General features: G+C 29.7%; 1 protein-coding gene across 3 annotated transcripts; it reads right to left on the bottom strand.

The window, feature by feature from the left end:
* Positions 1-1,781: 1,781 nt before the first annotated feature.
* LOC113847118 (U-box domain-containing protein 7) lies at positions 1,782-4,797 on the bottom strand. 3 transcript variants are annotated; one of them, XM_027476000.1, is made up of 3 exons: positions 4,122-4,748; positions 2,659-3,638; positions 1,782-1,944 (listed from the first exon to the last, which is right to left on the bottom strand). In XM_027476000.1, exons 1-2 carry the CDS (start codon positions 4,694-4,696, stop codon positions 2,708-2,710), a joined length of 1,506 nt encoding a protein of 501 aa, XP_027331801.1. In that variant the 5' UTR covers positions 4,697-4,748; the 3' UTR covers positions 1,782-1,944; positions 2,659-2,707. The 3 variants fall into 3 exon arrangements, with proteins under 3 accessions (XP_027331801.1, XP_027331800.1, XP_027331799.1); XM_027475999.1 differs by having other exon boundaries at positions 2,681-3,638; XM_027475998.1 differs by having other exon boundaries at positions 1,782-3,638; positions 4,122-4,797.
* Between the last annotated feature and the right edge of the window lie 8,482 nt (positions 4,798-13,279).

Here is a 13,279-nt window from a genome sequence, read left to right as displayed (position 1 = left end):
TATAATTTGGTTAGTGCGGTTGTTGGAAGCCCCAAATTTCTAATAATGAAATGACAAAAAGTCATAATGAAACTGCCGCAGTTTGTGATCGGATTAGATTTTGTAATTTTGATTTTGCTTGAACTTGATTTTCAGAATTTAATTTTTGTTTTGAGTGAATTTATAAGTATTCACGTTTAGAAGTATATATTAAAGTAATAAGACAATATTAAATTATGAGAATATAATCAATTTACATACAAGTGGATTTTATTTTATTGCACAAAGTAACAAAACATTCTTCTGAGTTTAGGTAAAGAAAACATGATTTAAATGCAAAATTAATATCACTTTAAAATTATCACACACGCTGACACAAATTTAAAACCAAATTCGCACACTCAAACATGATTCTTTAAGTTCCAAATTTTAGGCATGCCACAAAAAATATGTTCCTGAATCAACAAACGCCTACTGCTAATTAATAATTCAAAACTAACCAGAAAAATTGAATCAACAAGTAGCCCACAAAAATGTTAACGCATTGGTTTGCTGAACTGATTTAGCAGTAAAATAGGCAGACAAAGCCACCCACCTGCTAGTGCCCATGAATGAAAAATTATAAAAGTGCATTTTCTCTTCCAACCATTCCTTCCTCATCTATGTATCTAACTCACAATGCACCCATCAGCCACCACTATTTGACCTTGTTTTTATGATGCACAATACAAAATTAGTTGCCATATTATAAGCCACGAGGAATAGAATTGAAGTGGCAAATAAGTTTGAACTCGATTCATATAGCTGCAGCCCCCATGATGTAAGAACTAAGGAATTAAGACACATTTATTAGAAAGAGTTACTCTGGAAATTAAGTGAAAAATAAGTTTCGTTCCTATTGGGAAAACCTCGTAAGACCATAGGAAAAAGAAGAAAAAGAAACAGAAAACTAGTTATCACAGACTCTCCAACTGTTTAAATTTGTGGTACACATGATCATTGCATTACTCATGAGGCGGTACTGCTAATGTCACATTATAGGCAATCAATGGTGGTCACGACCGAATTGATTGGATCCTATAAATGTCACGTATACACAACAACACACTTAGCCTCAAGACCAAGTGGCGATTACAATGTACTGTGCGTAACTGCATGTGCTGATAAGTGAGCATAATATTTTCGAACCCCAGTCCCAAGCGACCAAAAAAAAAAAAGAATTCGACCCTCAATTGTCAATGAAGGTATATTTTGCAGTTTGACAATGAACACTAACCTTCGTCATTGTGTGGACTTTTGTAGGTATGAAGCTAGAGGGGCGTCATCATTACCACAAGAAAGTGAAATCGTGTGGAGCTTCTTGAACCTTGACCTCTCGTTTTGTTGTTGTTGTTATTGAAAATAATTGGAGTTGAAAACTTAAATGGGTAAGTATTCATGATACGCGGAAATAAACAAAAGTTTAGAAAAGGATATGCAATTACTTTTATGTAATAAGTTCCAACTTTTTGTATGCATTAGTCAACACCTCATTGTCTGTGCTCCAAATTCTCAATTCCTTGCCGTCCAAACAAGAAAATAAGTGTAGCTCAAACCAATGACTGGTCGCTGCCTCAGCAGGACCTCGTCTTCCCCAACAAATAAATTTTGGGACCTCAGTCCCAAGCGAAATTGAAAAAAAAGAAATCGAAAAATCGACCCTTAATTGACACATTATGGAAGAACAAGCTAATAAATTTTAGAACCAAAACTACACTAACATTAAAATATTTACACAAAAGGTCAATAAAAATAAAGCCACTAGCAGAAGATAACATTACAAATGACTGTACCCCACAAGGGACATCATGTAACATTTACATAATGGGAACAAAAAGTCCTCGATACTTATTTGCAACGAACAGCTCAGCTCTCCATCCCATCCAGATCTTAGTTGTAATCCTTCCGTGCCCTTTGGATCTGCGACTGGTTGAAAGAGAAACGAAACAATTCATTAACTAGTTCTTGTGGCATTAAACAAAGACAGAGGTAATTAATGAATTCTTTAACTAAAAAAAATCAAGGGGGTAACAGCTAACAATCTCACTGCAAATGCATAAACAAACTACTATATTCACTCATAATCCAAAGATTCCTGAAAACCCAAACACATGGAATTGACAAACCAACAGGGGAAAGATTCTCAAATAGAAAATTGCAGTGAACAGTCCCTGTTGTTTGTATAAAATATGAAAATGATGGACACTCTTTCCCACTTATCCATGTAGATTAATATTTATAAAACATATAGTAGGCCCAATAGCGAGACAAAAGTGTACTATGGTTTGAAAGCGACTCCTTGAAGGTAGGGACGCTCGTAACCATGGTTTGACTGAAGCAACCCTAAGATTAGCCAATTTTGCAGGTCATACCCCTGACTAGGAGGCATCCCAACACCAAGAGCATAAAACTCATGTAGTGCCGTTATGACTGTCCATTTCCATAGGATCTCATTTTCAGTTTAGAGACAGTGGGCTTACACATGGTAAAGAAGTTAAATCTGCTCTTAAGAACAAGCCTAAAAAACCAAAAAGGATGCATCATCAAAAGAAACTTAAAACCAGAAATAATTTTATAATTTTCTATCAAGCTTTTGACAAGTAAGGGCTATTTTAGCAAAATTATAACTTGAAAACTAACTTCATGGTTTATTTTCTTCAACCTTGACTCTCTTCACAGCTGCAATTCTTCAAAATGGCAGGCTCTTTGATGTCGAACTTGAAGTGAGCGACTTAAAATGATCAGAAGGAACGATATCTTGAGGCAAGTTGGCCCTCTTTACAATTTTCCTCATGTTGTTTTGCAAACTCTGCTGGACTAATTGCTTCACTGCTTTCTTCTCCTCACTCATCATATCTTCCTCCTCCTCAGAACACTCTTTTCCTCCTCCATCTAGTTTGGCACAAGATGACGAAGATCCACAAATAGGAGCAGAGACAGTTGCAACTAGGTTTCCACCGTAGCTCCCAGATACCTGCTTCCCTTTGTCCACCCTCAAAATTTCCAATATCCTTGAGGCCCTTTTCTGAGCCAATGTGGTACCCAAAAGCGACAACTCAAGCAGTGATGACACAATCCCGGCTTCAATCATGGCCTGCTTGTTACCATAGGATTTGTGTGCCATAACCATCAAAATGTACGATGCCTTTTCCTGGCATTCTGATGAATCTGTCCAATTCAATACATCCACCAAGATAGGAAACGCATCCGGCACAGCACTGATCGCTTTTCTACCCTCTCGGGTCGATACCAAATTGCTGAGGATTGCAAGGTTTCTTTCAGTTACTTCCATGTCTCCTACCGAGTTTATAAGAAATGGGACCAAATTGGTTTCCAAAATGAATGAAATATTTGCTGGGAAGATTGAAAGATTGTACAGTGCTCTAAGAGCATCTTGCTTAGCTTGGGAGCTACTTTTATTATCTAAACTCTGAAGGGTTCTAACTAGGAATGGAATTGCAGCAGAGGACCCAATTATGGGTTTGTTGGAATCTAAAGCACTCAGTCCAAGGAAATTTGCAACAATTGCTTCAGACACCGAAGAATTTACATCATCTGGAGATTCAATGAGCTTCAGCATCTTCTCAACAGAGCCAACTTTGACAATGGCTGCTTTGTTCCTGTATCAACACACCCAAAATAGAAAAAACAAACAAATATTTACTGTTAATCACATAAAGTCACAATCAAAGATGTAGAAGAAATAATTAAATATTTATACATAAAAAACAGCTTGATACAAGCAAAGCGAAACTGCAAAACAGGAAATCAAAGCGCTACAAAACCACCAAAATTAAAATCACCGGCTTGCCATTTTAACAATTAAATGACCAGAAAACATTCAACGAATTAATTAGCGAAAATGACTAAAAAAATTAAAATTTAAAACAATAGTCGATAAATAAAAAGTGACACAAAACAAAACAATCCAAGGCTTTTTCACAAAAAAAAAAAAAAAGGATCTGAATAATTTTTAAAGGATAACCTAACCGGGAAAAAAAAAAGTTAATAACAGAAAACGAAGCAAAAAAGAAAATAACGCTAAAAAAATGAAGGATCTAGATTGTGAAGTGATGAACGGAATAGAAGAGTCAGAAACTGACGCATCGTTTCCGATTCCGAGGTTGAGCAACGCGTAGAGCGAAGCGACAAGAGAATCTGGCTCTTGGGAATCGAGCATTGAGACGAGAGGAGGAATGGCTCCGAGCATTGCAAGCGTTCCTCTAACATCCAAATCCTCCTTCGCCACCAACCTCACTGTCGCCGCAGCTTCTCTTCGCTTTGTCAAATCCTCTTCCTCCTGCAACTCCTTCACCACACGCTTCAGCTCCTCCAGCTTCTCCTCCTTCTTCTTCGTCTCAGCGTCCGCTTCAATCTCCGCCATGTTCAGCAGATCCGAAAGCTTCTCCGACCTCGCATTCGCCTTCGCCTTATGCTGCTGCCGTTTCTCCTCGGAGGCGTCCGAAATCGCCGTCGACTCGTCGTCGTCGTCGTCTTGGTGACGGCGGTGGTGGTATCGGGAACTGGCGCCGCAGCTGACAGCGTCGAAGATGAGGCGGCGGAGGGAGGAGGCGGAGAGGGAGTTCCATAGGCGGAAGTGGCCAGCAACGGTTTCGTTCTTAGTAGGGTGGTGGCCGAGAACAAGGTTTCCGACGTTGTTCCGGTGACAGTTAGCCATTCTCCGGGGAGCTACATTGGCGAGCGAGAGAGAGACAGGGAAGTAAGTAGAGAGAGAAGGGACCGTTGAGTCCCCGTTTTGCGCTTCTTTTCGCGTTTTATAGTTGTGAGACTCTGTGACTGTGTGAGTGTGTAGTTATTATTATTATCGAGTCTTGTGCTGCTGAGTTAGCACGCTTCTCCCGCACACACCCTGTAACTTAGTAAGGGTAACGTTTCCATACGCCCGCCTCTGTTTTGTGGGCACTCAAAATGAAATCATCATTTCTGGAACCTTTCTTAAATATAAATTTTATAAAATTACTTTTTATTTTTTAATATTATTAATCTCCAACATAATTTAATATGCTACTTTTATAATTTTGTTATTCTTAAATTTTTAGCTAATATTTTTAAAATGTTAATTTTTAATTTTATTAAAATTCATGACGTAGAAAAACAAATTCAAAATTAGAAATCTAATTATTCTCTCCTTTGTATAATGGAAAGGGAGTCTTTCTTTAACTCCTACTAATTTTGTCTTTTTCACTTATTTCTGTTCAATTTAAAACTCTAAGAATATATGTCGTCGCAAAAATTTAAAAAATATTTGACAAATCAAAACGTGTGACTTTATTTTCTCAATTGAAAATATAAAATACAGGCAAACAAAGAAAAATTGAAACTTAAAAAGAAAATGAATGAAATTAAAATAATAAAGAATGATTTGGTTAATTTTATATAAATTGCTTGAAAATTTTCAAAATATGGGTAATATATATCCATTTTTGTTATAAAAAAAGTTGGAGGTGGTGTGTAGTAGCAATATTGTCTGTATTGGTGGCCAGCTAATCGTGCGGATGAAAGAAGTTTCTTGTGGACCCATATGTCTTTGGCGATGTGGGACCCATAGTGGATGAATTTGATTGGAGGATATATTGACGTTATGGTAGATGCGATCACAAGAAACATGACATGCGAGGTTGGAAGCTGTGGAAAACTGAAACACTGAACTCACTCTCACGTCAGAACACTACGTGTTAAAACCTCTGCATGCATTCCGCTCATTTTTGTGAATCAAATTCCAAGGACCAATGCAAACATATATCATTTTTTTATTTTAGCAAGTTATTTGTGATTTTTTTTTTATATTTGTCAATTAATAATTTTAATCTTCATTTTATATTTATTTTCCATCTTAATTTTCACATTTTATCATCTCTTTTACGAGTTCATGAAAAATATCAATTAAAAGATATCATAAATATAGTATGAAACTATAATAGTTGCTAAAAACATAAATATAATATAATTTTCTCTCATTAAAGTGTTGAATTCAAAAATATTATAAGTTATAATCTTATTTGTTTAAAATTAGCAAAGGAAAATATAAATATATATTTAGGGTAAAAAATGAATAACGATAAATATAATAATATGAATTTTAATATTATATTGTTATTATTATACTTTAAATTTAAGGTGAAAATAAAAAAATAACAATTCATTATTAATAATATAAAATTAAATTATTAATAAAAATGCAACTTATATATTAAATATTATATTATTATTATACTTTAAATAAAATTAATAATAATATAAAAATTAATGTAAGTCATATATGTGTAACTTAATACTTACTCTCCCTTTATTAGCTCATATATACAAACAATTCATTAGATATTTTTAAGATTTCTATTTTTAATAAGATTTGAGGTACATATTTAATTACTTTTCACATGCGAATATTCTCATCAGTGTATCAAAATACTATTACATTCACCACTGGAGAATCAACCTTTTCTTTGTCAATATTTTACAGTATGCCTTTATCTCACGTAGTCACATTTTTCATGATTTATACTTCAAATGCATTAAAATAATTTTATAAATAAAGACCACAAGTTGAAAATTCTCGCAATATCAAATAAATTATTTATCACAATTATATTAAACATATAAAAATTATTATATAATATCACTGTTATCATTAACTATAGCTATTACAGTAATTTATTAATTCGCTATCTAATTTTAATTTCTAAAATAAGACATCATCATTATCAAATTCCTAACACAATTGCATTGGTGCCTCATTTATATTGAATATATATATATATATTAACACTGTGAACACACGTGCAATCTTCATTTTAACTACTGAATGAAAATATCTTGGATTAAGTTAATAGTTATGATGTTCAAAATTATGACTAAGATAATGACAATGGTGCCTAACTTGAAGCCCCTCTCATTATTGCTTTTAATAGTTTTTACTTTTGGTGATCATTCCTTCACATTACATTTAAATCGTCTTTTCCGTGACTGGCGTATGATGGTTATAATAATAACTTAATCAACACCCCTAAAATAAAATCATTTTCTTATTAAATAAGTCAAATTATTGTTAAAAACTTTAAATTTAACGCACGTCAAATTTAGATCACGCATATTTACTTAAGATTTTTAAAAAATACTTAACTAAAAAATTATGGTAGATCACGTTAAATTTATTCAAGTCTTTAAAAAAAGTATTTAATTAAACAATTATGAGTTTTTATGAAAAAAAAAACTAATAATAGTAAAATTTTATTTAAAATTATTACATTTTTATAACTTTAATATAATAAATATGTATTTTTTATCAAATTAATTTTTTTTATAGATGTTTAAACTTAGGACCGAGATTAATAAAAACAGGCAAATCATTTACCTAAGAATTTATAGACATAACATTAGCTAGATTCAAACATTAAAGTTAAGAAGTAAGGTAGATTTAAGTCTTGTAAAATTTAATTTAACCTTCTTTTTATCTTTATCCTAATTTCTAACAAATTTAAATATTATTTTTATTAAGGTTTTATGAAAATGAAAGAGAAAATGTTGAAAATTGTAATATATATAATATAAAATAAAATATTTTATATTTATTTACATATTTATTCCGTCATAGCTAATTAAAAACAATTTGCACTCTTATACAAAAAAAATAGTGTTAATTTCTTTGGTTAGATTTTCTCATAGATATGATCCATCGTGTATCTCTATGTTTCTAATAATGGTTGATACCAATTCCGTACAACTTCAGCTACAATTATCCTTTTCTGACTTTTGTTTTGGCAGATAGAAGATTTGTTTCGAAACTAAATTTTTCCATCTTTAGAAATCTTAGTTTTAATATGTTATCTTGTGCTAATGTATGACAATATATATGCAACCCATTCTTCAGCATTCAAATTCTTTGAATCGTATAAATATTTGTTTACTTGACACTAAGAACTGTAGCCATGCTTCTTGGTCTCACCTCATTTACATGTCATTAATGCTACATAAAGATATTGTCTACAACATTGATCACTCTAATAACTTTAAGCATATCAACTTAACATTTTTCTTCTTCTAAAAAGACATCTACAACTACCAATTTATGTCAATGATATATGTAATCTACTTTTACCATCCACTATATCCTCGTGCGTGTGATGTCCATTGGTTAGATTACTAATACATTTTGTTAGATTAGGTAATTAAGTGTTTGCTTAATCACTTATTTTTTTTAAAAAAAATTCTCAAAAGGTTAAAAAAATCAATGATGTGTTTTTTAAATAATGAATAACATAAGCCATTAAGTGAATTACGTATAATATACGGATTGCTAACAAAATTAAAAATGAAACAAGAACAAGGGAAAAATTATGTCTTTTGCATAATGATTTTTTTCAAAATTAATATTGATTGGGTTGGGAGGGTTGAAGAACTATCATTCCATTCTTAGCATATATTTTGAGCATTTTACAGAGAACTTATTTTAAATAACACATATTGTAATTAAATCAACTTTTGTTAAACTAGTATGATATCAAACGGCAAAAAAAGAAAAAGAAATTAAATTGATGGCAGAATGTGGTATTAGAATAGCAGACAGGTAGTGATGACTGATGGGTGTGAGTAACCAGGGAGCATTTGACAGAGACAGAGACCGATTTGGTTGAAGAATACAATGTTGTGTTTTTAATGAATGGAATGGAATGGAACCTATGGAAGTGATTGGTATCCACATTGTGTTTTAAGATTTAGAAGTATGCAAATTGAGATGGAACTCAATAGAGGTACTTGCAGCTTGCATCAGCTCTCCTTATGTGCTTCCAAATTGACTAGTGCCCTACATTTTAATTCTTTTGCTTTCATTTTTTATATAGGTATATTTTTCCATAAATATCATTGCTGAAAGTCAAAGTAAAAAAATACTCCGAACATGGCAATCCAATAAAGAGAAGCAAAATCACAGAAAATGCCCCTAATTAAAAAGCTTAAGATTTTTTATTCCATTTATCACTGTAATCATTATTTTGCATGCAAATTTGAGTGATCAATTTCAAGGAGACAGAAATTCTAGAGCGCATGATTTTGTTTGAGAAAAGATACAGTGAGTGGAATTTGGCAGTAAACAATGATAGAGCATAAAAGACTATGAAGAATGTTGAGAAATATCAAAGTGACCCTCTTTTTCCCTATGGTGATGATGAATTTTTCCACCTACGTACCATGCACTTGAGCCCACTTAATATTGTTTCATACATTGACATAGTGAATGTCAATAAAGGAGTATTTAATCAACTTAAGAAGTTAATTTTTTTCTTTATTAGAAAAAAAGTATTCACATTTAGTAATCGTCTGTTTTCAAATAATATTATTTTTTTTAAGAAAGTCAATTTATATGTTTTTGTTGAGAATGTCTATTATAAATTTCAGTTAGTTTAATTATTTTATTCTAATTTCTAAGTTCACACGAGAAGTAAACATCAATATTAATTATAGCTAATTTTCCTGAATTTGAGTGTCATTTTTTAATACATTTTTGGCATATAAAAAAAGTTATTGGACCAAATCATTCAAAGGACTAAAATGCCAATCCTCATAAAACGAGGAACAAGAACACACAGCCCAAAATTGAAAGTAGTAACTATACATTTGTTCAAGTTCAACATCAAAATTAATGAACGAAACAAAAAACAATTTAAAAGAGAAATGTCTTGAAAAACGAAGAAGAAGAAGCAATAATTAATATTTTTACCTCTTAACTCTAATCTCATGATCAATGTTAGGACCTTTAATTGGGGTTTGGATGTCATATGCTTTCCATAGTTCAAGTATCAACACATGTTTCGCAACCTAAAGAAATTCTAAATTTCAAGGTGATAATTAAAGATAATGCGTGATGAAATGATAACTAAAAGCTGATATTTGAAAGTTAAAAAAAAAAAAGTTGAAAGGTTAACCGATTAAATTTGAAAGTATGTGTAAAATTAGTAGTTGAACTAGATAAGGACATCAAGAATTTTTTTGTGTGAATTTAAAATTTGATAATTATAATTTTTAAGTTTATTCCATTTAAAGTATTATATTAAATCAAATGAAATAATATATATTAATTTATATAGTAATTTTATATCATAAAAGGTAAGATTTAATGCTTTTGTTATATTTTAATAAAATCTAATAATGAAAGTGATTTGGAAAAGTTAAATGTAAAAGAGATAAATGTAATAAGATTTTCGAAATAAAAGGGATAAGGAGAGGAATTATTAAAACAAAATATGGACAAAAAAACTTGTAGCTAATAACAAAAAAATGTTTTAAAAAAATGTTAGTAACCACTTATTTCATACTTAGTTTATTTATAAAATATTATTGTTTTTTGTATTTTTATTTATTTAGTAATTTATCTATCTTTTCATTTGTAATCGTAGAATAAAGTTTCAGGACCTAATTGTTTTCTTATTGGATAAAAAATGAAAAAAAGTTTAAAAAAATAAAATCAACTATTATTTCTTAATTAGTACACGTTACAGGAGACAACTATAAATTTTCTTTCTGTTTGCTTTAAAGTTGAATATAATTTTATTTTAATAAAAATAATTAAGATATGTATGTAAATTATTCTGAATTATAATTTTTAATTAAAAAGTACATAAAACAAATTTTGTAATTGAAAAATCAATTAGATCTTCTTTTTATGGTCAACCAATTAGATCCTTAATTAAACTAATGCTAAGATGTGACGGTGAAATGAACCAAATGGGCCTTCAAAGCAGTATTGAGTAAGTTTGTTTCAATCCGGGACTAAAAGGCTAAGCATGATTTGGATTCGATTTGTTGTGTCATCTTATCACTCCTGCATATTTTTTAATTTTTATTTTTAATTTAATATATTTTAATTAATGTATATATATATATATATATATATATATATATAAATTTTTGTAAATTTTTTATGTGATTTTTTTAACAAACTTTCATTGATAATTGGACATAATCTAGATAATAAAATTTTTACTATATTTATGAAATTATAATAACAAGAATGAAAATTGATCAAAGACAATATTAAATACTTGAATTAAACAGATATTTATTTTAACTTAACACATGGTTTTAAGTTTGAATTCTAATGAATCTAAATATGTTTATATTATGGGGGGAGAATAAGTTTTTTTTTATCATTATCCATAATTAATATCATCAAAAATATTTTTTATATGCAATCTAGGTATTATATTATTTTCAAATATTTTATTTAAATTAAAGATATTATGCAATTTGTCAAACAAAAGTAAAGAGAAAAAAATTATAGATATTATTGCTAATATCTACCTTTAGGGATTCATAATAATTAGAATATTATAACAAACTATAAGTATTAACTATACTATTACTTGTTATTAGAGATGAAGATGATTATTCGACAAAGTTTATAATTTAATCTTTTTTAAATCTAATTTAACTTAACTTATTTAATAAACTTAACTTATGTTTTTTAAAAAATTTAATTAATCAAATAGACTAAGTTTAAACTTAAAAAAAAGTCTATTAGATTCATTACATTTTTAAATCTCATAAAATTTATAATAGTATATTAAATAATTTTATATAAAAATTATAATATAATATTATTTTAAATAAATTAAATTTTAAAATGAATAAAATTTTAAATTAAAAATTCTAATTTTTTTTATCAAAGTTGAAGAGTGTCTCTACTACATACTCTTCGAAAGAGAGCCTTACTTATTAGAATATTTTATATCACTGTTGTTTGATTTATTTTATATGCATTAATATTTGCACTGTCTTGATTATTTTATCACTGATTCGTGTCATCTATAATTTTTTTACGTACTTGTTTATATTATACGTAACTTCTTTTTATCATTATTTTTTTTTATTTTTAAGTTAACAAAATGTCTACTTTACTTGAGAGTAATAAAATAAATTTTTATTTAAATGTCTCAATATAAAAGTAAGCTATTAAAAAAGACTATAAGACTAAAACAGACTTTTAAAAAGGTCAAATAAACTTAATAAAAGCTTATAACAAATAATTGACCAAACTTAAATTTTAAAATTATTAAATAGACTAGATATATTTATATAAAGATTAGCCAGTTTCTGTCTCTAATTATCACTTTATAATGTTAAAAATATCTTAACTTATACATTATTATTATATATAATAATTTTATTCAAAATTATATCAAGTAAAAAGTTCAGGCCTAGTTCTGAGAGTGCGATCGCCAAGGGCGCAGACCTAAAAGGGGCCCAAAATAAAAATTATAATACTTACTTGTAATTTGTAGTTGAAAAAATAAAAAAAATAAAGAAGACTTTTAATTTCTCACACAATCACACTTTGCTTGCTAAAAACGTAATTACTTCTTCGACTTCTTCAGACCTTTTAACAGTGTGTGTGCAATTCTGTATTTTATCATAATAAAAAAGACAAAACTCACCATTGTTGCAGGTAGTTCTTTCCTCCTCACTTTTTTTTCTTTTTTCTTTCTTCCTCCCTGTTCCTCAATCCTTATTCGGCAAATGTTAAAAAAACTGTTTACCTAAAAAATTGATTTTGTTATTTACTATGTACAGATAACTCACTTGCCCACATTTGTTCCAAAGACATCTTTGCTTTTCTTTTTAGTAGGAAAAGTAAGGGAGCTAAAAGAGCTATTCTGCAATTCAAACTCAGTTAGGCGTTTCGCGTTTGGAAGGTGATTAATTCGCTATTTATATAAATGCTTTAGTAGGAATATTTATATTATAGTCACAGTTATATATGACTATGACAAGCACAAGGCATATATAATGCTCTCGGGTTTATTTCAAGAAATCGCTTTTGCGACATGGCACATTCTTGCACTAGAGCTATTTCATTTTTTGGAATTGTTCAACGCATATATTCATTATTTTCAGGTTCTACAAAAAGATGAAAAATTTTGCTTGACAATGTCCCTGAATTAACTGTGAAATGTTTATCTAACACTCGTTGGGAGAGTCGAATTAAAAGTGTTAAAGCTATTAGATTTCAAACTCCCCAATTAAGATTGGCTTTGTCAGAATTATATGAATCTTGTGAAGATGCAAAGTCAAAGAGTGAAGTGGAAAGTTTATATAATGCACTTGGGAGTTTTGAGTTTTTGCTTGGTATGGTTATTTGGCATGAAATTTTATTTACTATAAATATGGTGAGCAAGAAATTGCAATCTAAATCTATGTGCGTTGACACCACTATAAAACAATTAGAAGGTATATTGTCATACTTTGAAAA

The sequence above is a fragment of the Abrus precatorius genome, unplaced genomic scaffold (assembly GCF_003935025.1).
Source record: "Abrus precatorius isolate BTA unplaced genomic scaffold, Abrus_2018 Scaffold8, whole genome shotgun sequence".
NCBI classification, from domain to species: domain Eukaryota; kingdom Viridiplantae; phylum Streptophyta; class Magnoliopsida; order Fabales; family Fabaceae; genus Abrus; species Abrus precatorius.
The sequence above is the reverse complement of the archived record's forward strand: the minus strand, read 5'-3'. Positions and strand labels throughout refer to the sequence as shown.

Bases quoted from the DNA above. Each gene is read 5' to 3' on its own strand.
- LOC113847118 (XM_027475998.1), bottom strand. From the start codon at position 4,696: ATGGCTAACTGTCACCGGAACAACGTCGGAAACCTTGTTCTCGGCCAC. The intron at 3,639-4,121 runs GTCAGTTTCTGA...GTGTTGATACAG, and splicing joins CTCGGAATCGGAAACGATGC to GAACAAAGCAGCCATTGTCA.